At 43.3% G+C, this 20,896-nt stretch overlaps 1 protein-coding gene across 1 annotated transcript; it reads left to right on the forward strand.

Annotated features, from left to right (window-relative positions):
- The first annotated feature begins 316 nt into the window (after positions 1 to 316).
- On the forward strand, positions 317 to 12,332 carry LOC112229608 (glycoprotein-N-acetylgalactosamine 3-beta-galactosyltransferase 1). Its single transcript, XM_024395543.2, has 4 exons — positions 317 to 622; positions 924 to 1,116; positions 5,693 to 6,357; positions 9,718 to 12,332. Exons 2-4 carry the CDS (start codon positions 948 to 950, stop codon positions 9,892 to 9,894), a joined length of 1,011 nt encoding a protein of 336 aa, XP_024251311.1. The 5' UTR covers positions 317 to 622; positions 924 to 947; the 3' UTR covers positions 9,895 to 12,332.
- The last annotated feature ends 8,564 nt before the right edge of the window (positions 12,333 to 20,896 follow it).

Below are 20,896 nucleotides of genomic sequence, written 5' to 3' on the forward strand. Positions count from 1 at the left end.
GCAAATACCTTTGTAGAAAGTTATTCACGTGAATTTCATATGTTCCAGTTATTGGAAATGACTTGAACCAAATGATATATGCATTGCAGCACTAAGCAGTAGCCTAAATGACAAAAAAAACAAATCAGTCAGAGGATTCTCAATGTCCATCGTAACCTGAGACAAGTATTATAAAGAGTGGTTATGAACATGTTATAGAACTGTTACAAAGTTGTTATTTATAAAAACAGGACATTTTTATTTGAGTTCCCTCCCCCAAAGATAAAGAGAAAAAAATAGGGGCGACACTGACTAAATCGATTTTTGTTTCGTAGAACATTCTTGTGATTGCAGGTAAATGGATGAAAGCACGATCCGTATACCGTTCGTTCAATATCCGAATTTAAACAACAAATACGGATACCATTTGTATCAGTGGATATGATCAGACATGGCAAAATTAAGACAAACTGCTTGGTAACATCCCATGCATGAGTATAGGAGGTACCTGATAAACCATGAGTTCACCTGCCTATAAAACTCACTCCCACCGCTATGTGCTCTTACTCTTGTCAATCCATGCTTCTATGCGTTATCCACAATCAGAGGAGAATATTTGTGTTAAACATTTTTGTGTGAACAGGTAAGCCCGTTTTCTTCCAGTAAAAATGAACAACGATCATATCAAAATATTTGAATATCAAAATGTTGCAAAATGTGTTATTGTAACTTTAAAAGTAACAGTAAACTTTGATTGAGAGTCATTATTACAATCCTTTTTTTAAATGCATCCCCGCTTGTAAAGTGATCTTGAACATGATAGCACAAACAACGTCAGTTGTATACTGTATATAGCATATTTGCAAATTATTTTTGACAGGTTGGAAGTAACAAGTGTTTGTTCACCTGCCCTTAACTCACTTATTTTTTTGTATCACTCACAGGGTTTGGTCTGAAAGAGGGGAATTATGATCACTCTTTCACTGGTACCCTTTGTGTCTGGGCTGTGTATAGGATTTCTGTCTATTCAATACTTTGTTTACTCAGACACCAGCACTGCAAAACCAGCTGTTTTCTCACTGGGTAACTCCAGTGGAGTTCATAATGACAAAAGGGTTCCAAGACACATACACTCAGGTAATTGACTTCTGAATATCCATTCACTGCATTTTATTTGTGGCTTTCTTAATCCCAATATTGTAGTAAAATGTTACTCATCAAAAACGAATGTAATGTAAACAAATGCGTTTAGAGGTTTTCTCCACTTGCTATGACGATGTAAGGTCTAAGTAGAAAGCTTTTTTTGTGTGTGAGAGAATCTTCTAACATCTGTGATTCCTGAAAGAATTCTGGTTCCAAGATGCCAGTGGATTTGAGCATAGTGCTGAGAACACTACTGTTCGGGGTTTGATTCCTGCATAGGCCATATGCAGTTGTTTCAATGACAACCAAATACTTTGGATAAAGTACAGTTTCCCAAACTCGGTCCTGGCCCCCCAACAAAAAAACGTTGGTGCCCTATCACTACACAGCTGATTCAAATACAGAGCCTTCAGAAAGTATTCAAACCCCTTGACCTTTTTCCACATTTTGTTGTGTTACTGCCTGATTTAAAACGGATTAAATTGAGATTTTGTGTCACTGCCCTACACACAATACCCCATAATATCACAGTGGAATTATGCTTTTAGACATTTTTACAAATGTATACAAAATGAAAAGCTGAAATGTCTTGAAAAGTTTAAATGTGCTTAAGAAGTCACAAAATAAATTCATGGACTCACTCTGTGTGCAATGTGTTTGACATGATTTTTGGTACCTCAGTCGAGCAGTGAAGTTCAAACATAGATTCAACCACAAAGGCCGGTGAGGTTTTCCAATGCCTATCAAAGAAGGAAAACCCACCTATTGGTAGATGGGTAAAAACTAAAATCTGACATTGAATATCCCTTTGAGCATTGGGAACTTATTAATTACACTTTGGATGGTCGTATCAATACACCCAGTCACTACAAAGATACAGGCGTCCTTCCTAACTCAGTTGCCAGAGAGGAAGGAAACCGCTAAATGTTGGAATATTGCTGTGGAGACTTGCTTCCATTAAGCCACAAGAGAATTAGTGAGGTCGGGCACTGATGTTGGGCGATTAGGCCTGGTTTACAGTCGGCGTTCCAATTTATCCCATAGGTGTAAGATGGAGTTGAGGTCAGGGCTCTGTTCAGGCCAGTCAAGTTCTTCCACACCGGTCTCAACAAACCATTTCTGTATGGATCTTGCTTTGTTCACGGGGGCAATGTCATGCTGAAACAGGAAAGGGCCTTACCCAAACTGTTGCCACAAAGTTGAACACACAGAATAATTTAGATTGTCATTGTACAGAATGTACATATAGGTAAGGATGAAGTAACTAGTCAAGAAGATAGATCATTAACAGTAACAGCTGTAATGTCTGCTTCCAACTCACATGCTCTGTCACGCCCTGATCTGTTTCACCTGTCCTTGTGATTGTCTTCACCCCCTCCAGGTGTCGTTGATTTTCCCCAGTGTATTTATCCCTGTTTCCGGTCTCTCTGTGCCAGTTCGTCTTGTGTTTCCAAGTCAACCAGCATTTTTCCTGTTCTCGTGCTATTTGCATTTCTCTTTTTTCTAGTCCTCCAGGTTTTGACCCTTACCTCTTTCTGGACTTTGTACCCGCCTGCCTGACCATTCTGCCTGCCTTAACCACGAGCCTGTCTGCCACTCTTTACCTCCTGGACTCTGATCTGGATTTGACCTTTTGCCTGTCTACAACCATTCTCTTGCCTAATCCTTTTGGATTAATAAACACTGTAAAGCTCCAACAATCTGCCTCTTGTGTCTGCATCTGGATCTCACCTTGTTTCATGATATGCTCAAACACATATATCCCCTGAACGCAGCTCACTCTCCAGATCCCAATCACCTGAATTCTGATCACCTGTTTACACACCTGTATGTCATTATCACACTATTTAGTTCAGTTCGAGGCACCCCATCATTGTGAGGTATTGTTTTTTTTGTGTGACACACTTCTATTCGGAGCTCTGTTTCCCCCGTAATTTAATCCTCCCGTGTATGATAGTTTTTGCCTGCCTCACTAAAAACGTATTTTAAAATTCTCTGCCTGTACCTTAGCCTATCGGATATTTAGCAGTCTTCCTTCCGGCGCCGACAGAGATAGCCGCCTCGCTTCGCGTTCCTAGGAAACTATGCAGTATATAGTTTTTTGATGTGTTATTTCTTACATTGTTACCCCAGGAAATATTAGGTTTTATTACATACAGTCGGGAGGAACTATTGGATATAAGAGCAACGTCAACTCCCCAACATTACGACCAGGAATACGACTTTCCCGAAGCGGATCCTCTGTTTGGTCCACCAACCAGGACAATGGATCGGATCCCAGCCGGTGACCCAAAACAACGGCGCCGCAGAGGGGCCAGACGGAGCGGTCTTCTGGTGAGGCTCCATAGACAGGCACACCGCTCCCGAGTATACTACTAGCCAACGTCCAGTCTCTTGACAACAAGGTAGATGAAATTCGAGCAAGGGTTGCCTTCCAGAGAGACATCAGAGATTGTAACATTCTCTGTATCACAGAAACATGGCTCACTCGGGATACGTTATCAGAGTCGGTACAGCCACCTGGTTTCTTCACGCATCGCGCCGACAGAAACAAGCATCTCTCTGGTAAGAAGAAGGGCGGGGTGTATGCCTTATGATTAACGAGACATGGTGTGATCATAACAACATACAGGAACTCAAGTCCTTTTGTTCACCCGACTTAGAATTCCTCTCAATCAAATGCCGACCACAATATCTACCAAGAGAATTCTCTTCGATTATAATCACAGTCGTGTACATCTCCCCCAGTCAGACACATCGACGGCCCTGAAAGTACTACATTAAACTCTATGTAAACTGGAAACCACATATCCTGAGGCTGCATTTATTGTAGCTGGGGCTAATCTGAAAACAAGGCTCACAAAATTTTATCAGCATATCAAATGCGTGACCCGGGCTGGCAAAACCCTGAATCATTGTTATTTTAACTTCCGCGACGCATATAAAGTGTACACATCACGGACAAACTTAAATCGTCCACCCACACAGACAGCGTGGTGAAGAAGGCGAAGCAGCGCTTCTTCAACCTCAGGAGGCTGAAGAAATTCGGCTTGTCACCAAAAACACTCAAACTTTTACAGATACACAATCGAGAGCATCCTGTTGGGCTACATCATCGCCTGGTACGGCAACTGCTCCGCCCACAACCGCAAGGCTCTCCAGGGGGTAGTGAGGTCTGCACAATGCATCACCGGAGGCAAACTACCTGCCCTCCAGGACACCTACACCACCCGATGTCACAGGACTGCCAAAAAGATCATCAAGGACAACAACCACCCGAGCCACTGCCTGTTCACCCCGCTATCGTGCAGAAGGCGAGGTCAGTACAGGTGCATCAAAGTGGAGACCGAGAAGCTGTTTTTCAGTCTCTATCTCAAGGCCATCAGACTGTTAAACAGCCATCACTAACATTGAGTGGCTGTTGCCAACACACCGACTCATCTCTAGCCACTTTAATAATGGAAAAATGATGTAATAAATGTATCACTAGCCACTTTAAACAATGCCACTTTATATAATGTTTACATACCCTACATTACTCATCTCATATGTATATACTGTACTCTATACCATCTACTGCATCTTGTCTATGCCGTTCGGCCATCGCTCATTCAAATATTTGTTATGTACATATTCTTATTCATTCCTTTACACTTGTGTGTATAAGGTTGTTGTTGTGAAATTGTTAGATTACTTGTTAGATATTACTGCATGATCAGAACTAGAAGCACAATAATTTCGCTACACTCGCATTAACATCTGCTAACCATGTGTATGTGACAAATAACATTTGATTTGAAAAGCTGTTCAGGAACCTGTTGCTTTCAGACTTGGTGCATCAGTACAGCTTGCCATGCAGTAGCAGATAGAACAGAACTTTGTAGGGCCTTCCTCTGACACCACCTGGTACAGAGGTCCTGGATGGCAAGGAGCTCGGCCTCAGTGATGTACTGGGCCGTACACACTACCCTCTGTAGCGCCTTGGGGTCAGATGCCAAGCAGTTGCCATACCAAGTCGTGATGCAGCCCGTCAAGATGATCTCAATGGTGCAGCTGTATACATTTTAGAGGTTCTGAGGGCCCATGCTAAATCTTTTTAGCCTCCTGAGGGGGAAGAGGTGTTGTCATGCTCTCTTCATGACTGTGTTGGTGTGTGTGAACCATGATAATTCCTTAGTGATGTGGACACAGAGGAACGTGAAGCTCTCGACCTGCTCCACTACAGCCCTGTCGATGTGGATGGGTGCGGGCTTGGTCCTTTGTTTCCTGTAGTCCACGATCAGCTCCTTTGTCTTGCTGATGTTGAGGGAGAGGTTGTTGTCCTGGCACCACACTGCTAGGTCTCTGACCTCTTCCCTGTAGGCTGACTCATCGTCGTCGGCGATCAGGCCAATCACCGTTGTGTCGTCGGCAAACTTAATGATGGTGTTGAAATTGTGCACGGCCACGCAGACGTGGGCGAACAGGGAGTACAGGAGGTGTCTAAGCACGCACCCCAGGACCAAGTTTGGGACACCATGTGCTAATTGACCACACTTTTTATTCATAATTTTTAAATGATCTCTTTCAGATGAGGACAGGAGTGTTGCAGCCAGCCTGTCCCAAAATGTACGAGTACTATGTTGGATCATGACTGGGCCTAAGAACCTGGAGTCCAGAACCAAACACATCCGGGCCACCTGGGGCAAACGATGCAACAAAGTCCTCTACATGAGCTCAGTGGAGACAGAATTCCCCACGGTGGGGCTCAACGTAACTGAGGGACGAGACCAGCTCTACTGGAAGACCATCAGAGCCTTCCAGTACATCTACCAACACCACCGCAACGACTACGACTGGGTCCTCAAAGCCGACGATGACACGTTCGTGGTCATCGAGAACCTCCGACACACATTGTCTAAACAGGACCCGGAGAAGCCTGTATACTTTGGGAGAAGGTTCCGCCCGTTCGTCCAGCAGGGTTACATGAGTGGTGGAGCCGGCTATGTCCTCAGTAAAGAAGCCGTCAGAAGGTTCATCAAGGGATTCGACACTGGGAAATGTTCCCACTTCTCCACCATAGAAGACATGGCTCTAGGGAAGTGTATGGAGACTATGGGTGTGGAGCCCGGGGACTCCAGAGATGTGAAGGGAAGGCAGACGTTTCATCCCTACCCACCACACAAGTACCTGGTCAAAGAGCCACCCAGAAAACTGCCCTGGTATCTCTTATACGACCACCACAAACCAAGAGAGGTAAGCATAGCCTAACCCTAATGAAGTGGACACTTTCATCAAGTATGATCATACATATCACTCTATTCAGTTATATTTTCAGGTCTGTATGTGAGTGTGATGCTGTCTCCATGCGTAATCTAATCAAATCTAATTTTATTAGTCACATGTGCCGAATACAACAGGTGTAGACCTTACAGTGAATTGCTTAATTACGAACCCCTAACCGACAGTGCAGTTTAAAAAAAATACAGATTAAAAATAAGAGATAAAAGTAACAAGTAATTAAAGAGGAGCAGTAAAAAATAAACATACACAGGGGGGTGCCGGTACAGAGTCAATGTGCGGATGCACCGGTTAGTTCAGGTAGAATGTACATGTAGGTAGAGTTAATTAAAGTGAGTATGCATAGATGACAACAGAGAGTGGTGTGGACAGGGGAGGGGAGGGGGGGGGGGCAATGTGAATAGTCTGGGTAGCCCTTTGATTAGATGTTCAGGAGTCTTATGGCTTGGGGGTAGAAGCTGTTTAGAAGCCTCTTGGACCTAGACTTGGCACTCCGGTACCACTTGCCGTGCGATAGCAGAGAGAACAGTCTATGACTAGGGTGGCTGGAGTCCTTGACAATTTTCAGGGCCTTCCTCTGACACCGCCTGGTATAGAGGTCCTGGATGACAGGAAGCTTGGCCCCAGTGATGTACTGGGCCGTTCGCACTACCCTCTGTAGTGCCTTGCGGTCGGAGGCCGAGCAGTTGCCATACCATTCAGTGATGCAACCATTCCCTTGATGGTGCAGCTGTAGAACCTTTTGAGGATCTGAGGACCCATGCCAAATCTTTTCAATCTCCTGAGGGGGAATAGGTTTTGTCGTGCCCGCTTTACGACTGTCATGGTGTGCTTGGACCAGTTTGGTGGTGATGTGGACACCAAGGAACTTGAAGCTCTCAACCTGCTCCACTGCTGCCCCGTCAATGAGAATGGGGGCGTGCTCTGTCCTCTTTTTCCTGTAGTCCACAATCATCTCCTTTGTCTTGATCATGTTGAGTGAGAGGTTTTTGCACCACAAGGCCAGGTCTCTGACCTCCTCCCTATAGTTTGTCTCGTTGTTGTCTGTGATCAGGCCTTCCACTGTTGTGTCATCTGCAAACTTAATGATGGTGTTGGAGTCGTGCCTGGCCGTGAAGTCATGAGTGAACATGGAGTACAGGAGGGGTCTGAGCACGCACCCCTGAGGGGCCCCTGTGTTGATCAGCGTGGTGGATGTGTTGTTACCTACCCTTACCACTTGTGGGCGGCCCGTCAGGAAGTCCAAGATCCAGTTGCAGAGGGAGGTGTTTAGTCCCAGGGTCCTTAGCTTATTGATGAGCTTTGAGGGCAATATGGTGTTGAATGCTGAGCTGTAGTCAATGTACAGCATTCTCACATAGGTGTTCCTTTTGTCCAGGTGGGAAAGGGCAGTATGGAGTCCAATAGAGACGGCATCATCTGTGGATCTGTTAGGGCGGTATGCAAATTGGAGTGGGTCTAGGGTTCCTGGGATGATGGTGTTGATGTGAGCCATGACCAGCCTTTCACAGCACTTCATGGCTACAGACGTGAGTGCTACGGGTCGGTAGTCATTTAGGCAGGTTACCTTAGTGTTCTTGGGCACAGGCACTATGGTAGTCTGCTTAAAACATGTGTCACGAACTTCAAAATGAGCAGACCAAGGCGCAGCAAGCAGCGTCCATTGAGTTCCACATCTTTTTAATACAAAGTGAAACTAGAAACAAAACCACAAAACTTACAAAGAACGTGAAGACGTAGTGCCCAAACACACAAACACAAACAATATCCCAAAAAGCAGGTGGGAGATAGGGCTTCCTAAATATGATCCCCATTTAGAGGCAATGATTACCAGCTGCCTCTCATTGGGAACCATACAAAACCACCAACATTGAAATACACATTCTAGAACACCCCCCTAGTCACACCCTGACCTAAACCACTATAGAGAATCCAAGGGCTTTCAATGGTCAGGGTGTGACAACATGTTGGTATTACAGACTCGGACAGAGGTTGAAAATGTCAGTGAAGACACTTGCCAGTTGGTCAGTGCATGCTCGCAGTACACGTCCTGGTAATCCGTCTGGCCCTGCGGCCCTGTGAATGTTGACCTGTCTAAAGGTCTTACATCGGCTGCGGAGAGTGTGATCAGTCTTCCGGTACAGATGGTGCTCTCATGCATGTTTCAGTGTTATTTGCCTCGGAGTATCAAGTTGTTTAGCTCGTCCGGTTGGCTCGTGTCACTGGGCAGCTCTAGGCTGGGCTTCTCTTTGTAGTCTGTAATGGCCCTGCCACATCCGACGAGCATCAGAGCCGGTGTAGTACGACTCGATCTTAGTCCTGTATTGATGCTTTGCCTGTTTGATGGTTCGTCGGAGTGCATAGCGAGATTTCTTATAAGCTTCCGTGTTAGAGTCCCGCTCCTTGAAAGCGGCAGCTCTAGCCCTTTAGCTCAGTGTGGATGCTGCCTGTAATCCATGGTTTCTGGTTGGGGTATGTACGGTCACTGTCGTACCCACGTTATCGATGCACTTATTGATGAAGCCAATGACAGATGTGGTGTACTCCTCAATGCCATTGGAGGAATCCCGGAACACATTCCAGTCTGTACTAGCAAAACAGTCCTGTAACTTAGCATCTGCTTCATCTGACCACTTTTTTATTGATCTAGTCACTGGTGCTTCCTGCTTTATTTTTTGCTTGTAAGCAGGAATCAGGAGGATAGAATTATGGTCAGATTTGCCAAATGGAGGGCGAGCTTTCTATGCATCTCGGTGTGTGGAGTAAAAGTGGTCTAGAGTTCTTTTCCCTCTGGTTGCACATTTAATATGTTGATAGAAATGAGGTAAAACTGATTTAAGTTTCCCTGCATTAAAGTCCCTGGCTACGAGGAGCGCCGTCTCTGAGTGAGCGTTTTCTTGTTTGCTTATGACGGAATACAGCTCATTCAATGCTATCTTGGTGCCAGCCTCTGACTGTAGTGGTATCTAAACAGCTACCAAGAAATGTATTGCGTGTAATGTATTGTGAAAGGTGTCATAGATGCTTTGGGATTAGAATTCAGTGTGTCATGATTATGGCTTATGAGTAGCTAAAGAAAATATTTACTCATGGCTTTGTACTTATAGGTAAGTAGCCAAAATTTGTGCGAGCAGGAAAGGCTCATAAGACAAGAGCCTATATCTTGTTTCTGTATCGTGAGGCAGCTTGATGTCTATCGCAGGGCCTTATATAAACACTTGTATAATGTTTTATACAGGCTTAATAAAGCATTTGGCATACTACCTAAACGACTATTAATATACTTAGTCAGACTGTCGTTCTTCTTTCCCCCAGGGCCCAGAATGTTGTTCAGATCACATCGTATCATTTCACTACATCTACCCTGTAGAGATGTACACGCTGGAATACTTCACCTATCATCTACGGCCCTATGGATACAAGTACAGGTACAACCCTGATGCTGTAGCAGCTGAAATTGAGAGTAACACCACCACACCTGTCTCTGCTTAACACAGAGATATCACAGACGGACTACTGCACTGAAGAAAGAACTTATTAGTGTGTCATGTTTAAATGCCGAAACAACAGCCTGACATTACCACTCTCTTTGGTAAGCTGAGCAATGAGACTGAGGAAATGGAACCACTCTCAAATTCACTGACATGGTAGTTTTAAACATATTTTGAAGCTATACAATGTTTGTTTGAATAGACAACAAATACATGAACAATAGAGTAATATAGTTTATTTTTGTGACAGGGTGAGACTGTTGAACTAAGCTCATAAGGCATTTGCATATCATTATTCAAATTTGCATTGAGAAGCAAGGAATCTTCCAGACTTTGCCTTTAACTGTAGGCTTGCACTATCGACCACAACTGTTAATCGTATAATCTGTGTAGGTCTTATCTGTACATATGATATTTATTGAAGGCTCTTATGATTCGGGCATTCTATATTTTGTGTATATTTTATTATATATTTATTCAAACAAACAGCTACGTTCATTCTGTTTGAGTTTCACATTTCCTTCTTTGCTTTTGTTGTATAATGTAAATATATATATTTGACAATTTACAGTAAAACAGGTTAACATGATATTTTGTTCAAAAGAAAATAGAAGTATGTACTTAATGTGTTCTATAGATTTCTGAAGGTCTAACGCAATATTACATTCAGATTGTTAGCTAAAGATGTGTACTGAACTTAGTCAAGATTTCAACATAAAATTATATTTCTATTTCTTTTTTTAAATATTTCTATGAGACTCCTGACCTGTGAGAATGTGTTCAGTGTTTTTGGTTTGGAAGTTAAGGTGTCTTTTAATGGACAATTATTTGAAGCAACACAATGAGTAAAAACAAGGGTGTGTGAAAATATAAAAAATATAAAGAGGTTGAATATTTATACAGTACAGGGGGTAGTTCACAGACTACATAAAGAACACAATAGAGAAATAGAGTATACAGGTCCTCTCTGGAGCATCAGTGTAGCAGTGCTGTCGTTCACCTGATCTTTGGTCAAACTGTAACTGATAGAGAGGCTGTGTCCCGATTCTCCACCCTTATCCCAAAGTATGCACTTACACACTCCACATCCTTGGGAGAGTTGGGATGCAGCCATAGATAGATAGGAGCCCATATCCTCAGTGCATCCCTCTGACATCAACATTGGGAAATGTGCAGGCTTTGCACACGGCCCAACTCTCTTTCAACAAAGCACAACTGTCTGTTACGTGCGGACGCAGGTGCTCCTGCACCTGGCTTCCGACTCAAACTGATTTCCGTTGCCCTGGCAACCTCCGTACCAGAACTGGGCACGGCCCAGGGTCCAACACGGCCCAGGGTCCAACACGGCCCAGGGTCCAACTGCTGTCTGCACCCCACCACTGGAACAGACAAGAGGTTTTTGTAAGACTTTATAAAGTCTTCTACATCATTATAACAAGTTATAAAGCATTACATTTGTTTTATGAATGCTTATATTATATGACTTTCTATTTTAACTGACTTACAGAGAGACAAATGGGTTAATACTATCTGTTTGCTGAAGATGTGACAACTGGTTTTGTAACATTATGATGTAATCTGAACAAGGAAACAGATCCGAGCCTACCATAGACAAAACATTTATAGTGGGTGTATGGAAATGTGTGAAGAAATCCATGCACAGATAAGACAAGCTAGCTTGATAAGCCACACAAAGACAAACAATACACACAGACCCCTGCAAAAAACAAACATTAGTTCAGTTCCACATGCCAATTTTCAAAAAGAAAAACATTTGACCTTTTTAAAAAAGGACACTGGTATTGAAAAGAAACAAGAGATGTTGAAAATATGTGTCTGCAAACAGATCTTCAGCAAATGAAGGGTCTATGCCAGGGTGTACGTTCTAGGAGTAGAAGCTAGAGGTAGGAGCTAGGGGGTAGGAGCTAGGGGTAGGAGCTAGAGGTAGGAGCTAGGGGTAGGAGCTAGAGGTAGGAGCTAGGGGTAGGAGCTAGGGGGTAGGAGTTAGGCGTAGGAGCCAGGGGTAGGAGCTAGGGGGTAGGAGCCAGAGTGTAGGAGATAGGCGTAGGAGCCAGGGGTAGGGGCTAGGGAAGGGGTGGGCAAACTTTTTGGCTCGAGGGCCACATTGGGATTTTGCAATTTAACGGAGGGACACATTTTTTGGGGGACCAATTGTTTGTTAAAATCAATTTGCGGGGACCTCCTGAGTGGCGCAGTGGTCTAAGGCACTGCATCGATCCCAGGCTGTATCACAGTTGGCCATGACTGGGAGATGAGGCGGTGCACAATTGGCCCAGCATCCGGGTTAGGATAGGGTTTGGCAGGCCGAGATTTCCTTGTCCCATCGCGCTCTAGCGACTCCTGTGGTGGGCCGGGCGCATGCACGCTGACACCGTTGCCAGGTGTACGGTGTTTCTTCAGACACATTGGTGTGGCTGGCTTCCAGGTTAAGCGGGCATTGTGTCAAGAAGCAGTGTGGCTCTCAACCTTCACCTCTCCCAAGTCCGTACGGGAGTTACAGCAATGGGACAAGACTGTAACTACCAATTGGATACCACGAAATTGGGGGGAGGTTTAAAAATATATAATAACAATAGATAAGTACCGTACTTTGACCCCCCCCCCCCTAGGAGCTAAGGGGTGGGGGCTAGGGTTAGGGGCTAGAGGGAGAGGCTAGAAGCTAGGGAGTAGGGGTAGAAGCTAGTGGGTAGGGACTAGGAGTAGGGTCTATGTGTAGGAGCTAGGGAGTAGGGGCTACAGGTTCAGGGCTACAGGGTAGGAGCTGGGGGGTAGGGGCTAGGAGTTAGGGGGTACATGGGGAATGGGGTAGAGGCTATTGGATAGGGGCTATGAGTAGGGGTTACGGATACAGGGTAGGGGCTATGGGGTAGGGCTACGGGGTAGGAGAAAGGGGGTAGGTCCTACGGGTAGGAATGAGGAGGTAGGGGGTAGGGGCTAGGAGTAGGAGCTAGGGGTAGGGGAAAAGGCCTAGAGGGTAGGAGCTAGGGAGTAGGGGCTACAAGGTAGGGGCTACAAGGTAGGAGCTAGGGGGTAGGGGAAACAGGGTAGGTGGAACGGGATAGAGGATACAGGGGAATGGGGTAGGGCAAAGGGGTAGGAGGTATGTGGTACGATCTAGAAGTAGGGGCTAGGCCTAGGGGGTAGGGACTAGGGGTAGCAGCTAGGAGGTAGGGGATAGGGACTAGGGGTAAGAGATAGGGGCTATGGGTTAGCAAACACACACAACCTGTTCTACTGATATGTTGAACTAGCTGTCAAAAGCCACATTTCATATTATGAGCCAAATCTACTGTAAAAGAGCGTAATGGGAGTTTACTGGTATTGTCATAAACATATAGTTAAAAAGACCTCTCATAAGATTAACAACACTAAAAGATATGTAAAATACAATCATGGGTGGGAGAGCTTACTGGTATTGTTATAAAGCATATTGTTCATCTGTCTTTATCCCTAATCAAACAACCTCATATCACACAATAGCCAATGAAATAGTCTGTATAGTAATAGAAGCAATACTTATGTCTTTTGAAATCTGTGGCTTATGGTATGAAGGGAAATACTGATAGTAAAAACAAACATTGCATTCTAGTGAAGTAATTTGATAAGAACTGATCACACTAAAATGCAACCTGGTTTCAGAGCATTTCGTATTATTGTGTATGTAAATCTGGGACAATCCATTTAGTATGATATGTTAGGTTTTGTATGTTATGTATTCATTTGTGGATGTCCATCATGCATTTTGAATGATATGTTACGAATAACAATTTGTATAGGTTACAAATCCGCAAAATGTACAATATGTTAGGAATTTGCTAACTGTACAATATGAAGCAAATTTGCAAAAACGTATGCTGTTACGAATTCCAATTTGATGCGATTAACATTAGCTGGGTGGCTAACACTAACTTTAGCTAGCTGGCTAACAATAGCTCGGTTAGGGTTAAGGTAAGGAATTTGTATAAAAGGTTAAGGTTAGGGTTAGTTAAATGGGTTACGTTTAGGGTTAGGGTTAGCTAACATGCTAAGTAGTTGCAAAGTAGCAAGTAGTTAAAAAATGGCTAATTAGCTAAAATGCTAAATGAGATTTGAACACGCAACCTTTGGGTTGTTAGATGTTCGTGTTATATAGCCAAGCCATCCACCCCGACCAACCACCCTCCTTTCGTTTTTGCCTTGAGTAACATTCTGTCTCATGAAACCATACCAAATGTAACATGTCACACTAATTTGAGTGTCCAGGATTTAGATTTACTATGTTATGTCCAGTGGTGACCCGTATTTCAGGGAAGGTGAGGCCCCAAAACATTTTTGGGGGGGGGGCTTTTCTGTTTTGCATGTTATTTTGGCATAAATACGCGTCACATATCAGTTTGCAAACAATGTAAAAGAATATATATCATTGAGATAATAAAGCCGCATAGAAACGTGGTCTCTTTTCTGTTTTTTTTTTAGTAAATCAGCTCCAAAATGCATGTTTTCTGTGGTAGTGTTGTACCGTGATTGTCTCAGTGTTCTGTCACTCATGAGGACACATCATCATCGCCAAGTCTAAGGGTAGAGCTAGAAAATTCCAGCCCCTTGGGTGCTGCCATAGAGTTACAATAGAAGTGCCCATCCAAGAAGGCTCAAGGTCATTGGTCACTGATAAAATGTCAAATCACATTACATCTACAATAGCTTTGATTGCACTGATCATGTCAACATCATACTTTCAAAATCTTAGCTAACTGTCATCATCATGAATCAAGTCGACAATCTACTGGCAAATCCTTTTTAATCCTTGTCATATGAAGAGAAATAATGAAGAGAAATTATAGATAAAACTTATTGGTGTTCATCGGCCAAAAACATGACACAACAAGTTGGAAATTGCAAATTCAACAGTGAGTGGTTTGGAAGGAATCAGTGTGGCTAACAATCAATCAGTGTGGCTTGCAATTATTAGCCTGCGATTCAGTGGAGTGGCTGTGTGGTCCAAAGTCTAAGATTAAGAGTCTCTTTTCCTAGTTTAAAACTATAAACATTCAACATTGGCCATACTGTCAATGAAGCATGATTTGTGCCTTGCTCAAAACAACTGTTAACTCGGAACTGCAAAATCTGACTTTAGTGAGTTCAAGACAACTGGTAACTTGGGAGACACGAGTTATGACTGGGAAAATACATTTTGAACATTCATCCAACTCGGAATTGTAAATTCGGAACACGGGCCTCTTTCAAAAGCTACGACCTGAAGATCACTGATCACTCATGATTCAACCACCCCCACCCCAGGGTTCCCAGGTCTCTTGAAAGCACCCTAAATCCAGAGAATGCCAGACTTGGACAACAAAGTTTGATGACAAAATTTTCCCACGAAGGACCGCCGCGCCACCTTCCTGTTCAAGTGAGTACAACAAGGTGAGTACAAAAAATGTATTGTATGCTGTTGCATAAATTATGTAATATGCCAGGGAGATACAGTTGAAGTTGGAAGTTTACATACACATAGGTTGGAGTCATTAAAACTCATTTCTCAACCACTCCACGAAATTCTTGTTAAAAAACTATAGTCTTGTCAAGTCGGTTAGGACATCTACTTTGTGCACGACACAAATATTTTTTTACAGACAGACTATTTAATTTATAATTCACTGTATCACAATTCCAGTGGGTCAGAAGTTTACATACACTAAGTTGACTGTGCCTTAAAACAGCTTGGGAAATTCCAGAAAATGATGTCGTGGCTTTAGAAGCTTCTGATAGGCTAACTGACATCATTTGAGTCAATTGCAGGTGTACCTGTGGTTGTATTTCAAGGCCTACCTTCAAACTCAGTGCCTCTTTGCTTGACATCATGGGAAAATCAAAAGAAATCAGCCAAAAAGAAGGTGCGAAAAGTGCAAATCAATCCCAGAACAACAGCAAAGGACCTTGAAAGATGCTGGAGGAAACAGGTACAAAATATCTATATCCACAGTAAAACGAGTCCTATATCGACATATTCTGAAAGGCCACTCAGCAAGGAAGAAGCCATTGCTCCATTAAAAAAGCCAGACTACAGTTTGCAACATTCCATGGGGACAAAGAAATGTCCTCTGGTCTGATGAAACAAAAATAGAACTGTATGGCCATAATGACAATCGTTATGTTTGGAGGAAAAAGCGGGAGGCTTTCAAGCTGAAGAACACCATCCCAACTGTGAAGAACGGTTATGGTAGCATCATGTTGTGGGGGTGCTTTGCTGCAGGAGGGACTAGTGCACTTCACAAAATAGATGGCATCATGAGAGAGGAAAATTATGTGGATATATTGAAGCAACATCTCAAGACATCAGTCAGGAAGTTAAAGCTTGATCGGAAATGTACGATGACCCCAAGCATACTTCCAAAGTTGTGGCAAAATGGCTTAAGGACAACAAAGTCAAGGTATTGGAGTGGCCATCATAAAGCTTTGACCTCAATCCTATAGAACATTTGTGGGCAGAACTGAAAAAGTGTGTGCAAGCAACTAGAACTACAAACCAGCTCTGTCAGGAGGAATGGGCCAAAATTCACCCAACTTATTGTGGGAAGCTTGTGGAAGGCTACCCGAAAAGTTTGACCCAAGTTAAACAATTTAAAGGCAATGTTACCAAATACTAATTGAGTGCATGTAAACTTCTGACCCACTGGGAACATGATGAAAGAAATAAAAGCTGAAATAAATCATTCTCTCTACTATTATTCTGACATTTCACATTCTTAAAATAAAGTGGTGATTCTAACTGACCTAAGACAGGGAATTTTTACTAGGATTAAATGTCAGGAATTGTGAAAAACTGAGTTTAAATGTATTTGGCTAAGGTGTATGTAAACTTTTGACTTCAACTGTATAACTCTCTCTCCCCTCTTACCTTGGTAAGGGGACAACAATGACAGGTAGCAGTCACCCATGCAGGCAGAAATCCATAGCCTTCGCATGAGAAAGGCTGGAGAAAACTTGCTTTAAAAGATTGATACTAAGACATCACACATTGTGGCCTCCTGGGTGGCGCAGTGGTTAAGGGCGCTGTACTGCAGCGCCAGCTGTGCCATCAGAGTCCCTGGGTTCGCGCCCAGGCTCTGTCGTAACCGGCTGTGACCGGGAGGTCTGTGGGGCGACGCACAATTGGCCTAGCGTCATCTGGGTTAGGGAGGGCTTGGTCAGTAGGGATGTCCTTGTCTCATCGCACACCAGCAACTCCTGTGGTGGGCTGGGCACAGTGCGCGCTAACCAAGGTTGCCAGGTGCATGGTGTATCCTCCGACACATTGGTGTGGCTGGCTTCCGGGTTGGATGCGCACTGTGTTAAGAAGCAGTGTGGCTGGTTGGGTCCTGTATCAGAGGATGCATGACTTTCAACCTTTGTCTCTCCCGAGCCCGTACGGGAGTTGTAGCGATGAGACAAGATAGTAGCTACTACAACAATTGGATACCACGAGAAATTAAAAAAAAAAAAAAATCACACATTATTTTGTTTCTTATATTTAGTTGTTTTTGAAGTCTTTTTGTAAATTAGGTGAAGAATGCTGAAGGGAGGGAGTACAGAAATATTGATTACAGAGTAAGCCTACAAAAGATTCAGTATCCCTTTCAAATCGCTTAATAAATAAATGGTATGGAATCTTTTTATTCTATTGTACATCTTTGCTTGGAACCATGGTTACAGACAAATACTGCGGATTTAATCAAACACTAATTAATGAAACATATATTCTGCCCTCAAATCAATGGTTGAATGTGTTGAGTATTTTTGTTGACACTACCTAACCCCCCAACAGGTGTATGTAAATGTCCGACTTCAACTGTATGTATACTGTAGCTAAGAAAGTAAGACGAAGTGTATGTTGTATAGTAAGCTGTTAGTAGCCCATGTGCCTCACCATAATAATTTGGTCTATTTACCCCTCTTAATTTTGTCTACTGTTCTGACTTGGTGGTGCACATGTAGCCTATAACCTGTTTTGAGAAATGCAATCATCAAATATTGTAAGAGCTTTCATTGTCTGCTTTTTTGCCCCCTTTATTTATCCTACTGTTCTGACTTGGTGTACAGGGAGAACACCTTAAGAACAGCCCATGTTCTCAATTATGTTGCTGTACATTTCAAAAGTGCTGAACAAATAGTTATATTGACTACATCCGTCGCAGCTCTCTCATTAATGTCTTAATCAAAATTACGGATTGCCTCTTATCAGCTTGTCATCCCCTTATGCCCTAGTTTGTACATCTCAATTGTCAGTAGAAACCACATTTGTTTAAGCAAATCAGCCATATCAGCTATGTTTATTTTGAAAAAGGCAGTAAATGAGGCTGAATGAACTGTTTCACTGCCAGACAAGGCTCCGCTGATAGCCAGGTGTAGCAGTGGTAAGGTGTTGGGACTGCTCAAATCAAATACTATTTTATTGGTCACATACACATGTTTAGCAGATGTTATTGCGGGTGTAGCAAAATGTTTATGCTTCTAGTTCCGACAGTGCGGCAATATCTAACAAGTAATATCTAACAATTTCACAACATATACCCAATACACACAAATCTAAGTAGAGGAATGGAATTCAGAATATATAAATATGTGGACGAGCAATCTCAGAGCGGCATAGCCTAAGATACAGTAGAATAGTATAGAATGCAGTATATAATATACCTGTACATGAGGAGTAATGCAAGATATGTAAACATTATTAAAGTGACATTAACAAATGGAAAACAAGTCACTTTACTAAAGTGGCCAATGATTTCAAGTCTGTGTATATAGGCAGCAGCCTCTCTGTGCTAGTGATGGCTATTTAACAGTCTGACGGCCTTGAGATAGAAGCTGTCAGTCTCTCTGTCCCCAGGGTGAACAGGCAGTGGCTCGGGTGGTTGCTGTCCTTGATGATCTTTATGGCCTTCCTGTGACATCGGGTGCTGTAGGTGTCCTGGAGGGCAGGTAGTTTGCCCCAGGTGATGCATTGCGCAGACCGCACCACCCTCTGGAGAGCCCTGCGGTTGTGGGCGGTGCAGTTGACATAAGAGGTGGTAATACAGCCCAACAGGATGCTGTCAATTGTGCATCTGTAAAAGTTTGTGATGGTTTTGGGTGACCAAAGCCAAATTTCTTCAGCCTCCTGAGGTTGAAGAGACACTTTTGCGCCTTATTCACCACACCGCCTGTGTGGGTGGAGCATTTCAGTTTGTCAGTGATGTGTACGCCGAGGAACTTAAAACCTTCCACCTTCTCCACTGCGGTCTCGTCGATGTGAATAGGGGGGTGCTCCCTCTGCGTTTTCATGATGTCCATGATCATCTCCTTCATTTTGTTGACGTTGAGTGAGAGGTTATTTTACTGGCCCCACACTCCCAGAACCCTCACCTCCTCTCTGTAGGCTGTCTCGTGACCATTCGTCACCGTTATCGTGCAATTAATGTATTTTTTAGTGTTGTATTGCGTAGTGGCTTTGCTGGCATGCATCCCAACATTGATTTTTCCCCAACCAAGATTTCCATGCTAAAATCACCACTGGTTATGTCTAGTCTATGATACCAGGCTGTAAAATGCAGTGCAGCAAAACAATGGTTGCTGGCTTCTTGTCAATGCTTCTGGGAAACGTTTGCATAGAAAGCCTGATTGAAAATGTAGATAGGCACAACTCAGACTTCCTTGATGTCAATGGGAGACTTTCTTAAAAATGTTGTGTGAAGATCTCAAGTCGTAATACCACCCAGACTGAGAAAGTTGAAGAATTCCAAGTGGCCTTCCACACATGTAACTTGACTGAGAACCTCAGATGACACTCATAACGGCCATATAATCGAACCCTAAACTTAGCCACTAGAATTCCCTTCAAAAAACGCTTAAAACCAAACCCATGCATAAATCCTAATGCCTCCTCTATTAAAGATGACCCGCCTTAAACCCTAACATTCTCTAACATCTACAGCAGGGATGGGCAACTTTGATGGGGGGCCCCAGTGGATCGTGGGTCTGTGTACCCACATCCATACCCCTCCAACTTGCATGTAAAACATTTTAGCGGCCCCCTCGTAATAGCGAAGTTGGAAAAAAATCTGTTTTAAAGCTAATTTACTACAATTCTGCACATTTTGCCATGGGGCATAGAGAAAATGTTGCCGTTTTAAAGCAAGTTTGCTGCATTTCTAATCATTTTGCCATGGGGTGGAGATAAAAATGTGCAGTTTTACAGCTAATTTCCTGCAATTCTACAAAAAATTTTATTTCACCTTTATTTAACCAGGTACGCTGGTTGAGAACAAGTTCTCATTCACAACTGCGACCTGGCCAAGATAAAGCATAGCAGTGTGAACAGACAACAACACAGAGTTACACATGGAGTAAACAATAAACAAGTCAATAAAGGATCTATATACATTGTGTGCAAAAGGCATGAGGAGGTTGGCGAATAATTACAATTTAGCAGATTAACACTGGAGTGATAAATGATCAGATGGTCATGTGGTGTGCAAAAGAGCAGAAAAGTAAATAAATAAAAACAGTATGGGGATGAGGTAGGTAAATTGGGTGGGCTATTTACCAATGGACTATGTACAGCTGCAGCGATCGGTTAGCTGCTCAGATAGCAGATGTTTAAAGTTGGTGAGGGATATAAAAGTCTCCAACTTCAGCAATTTTTGCAATTCGTTCCAGTCACAGGCAGCAGAGAACTGGAAGGAAAGTCGGCCAAATGGGGTGTTGGCTTTAGGGATGATCAGTGAGATACACCTGCTGGAGCGCGTGCTACGGGTGGGTGTTGCCATCGTGACCAGTGAACTGAGATAAGCCGGAGCTTTACCTAGCATGGAATTGTAGATGACCTGGAGCCAGTGGGTCTGGCGACGAATATGGAGCGAGGGCCAGCTGACTAGAGCATACAGGTCGCAGTCGTGGGTGGTATAAGGTGCTTTAGTAACAAAAAGGATGGCACTGTGATAAACTCAAATCAAATCAAATTTTATTTGTCACATACACATGGTTAG

The sequence above is a fragment of the Oncorhynchus tshawytscha genome, linkage group LG31 (assembly GCF_018296145.1).
Source record: "Oncorhynchus tshawytscha isolate Ot180627B linkage group LG31, Otsh_v2.0, whole genome shotgun sequence".
In the NCBI taxonomy this organism is placed as follows: Eukaryota; Metazoa; Chordata; class Actinopteri; order Salmoniformes; family Salmonidae; genus Oncorhynchus; species Oncorhynchus tshawytscha.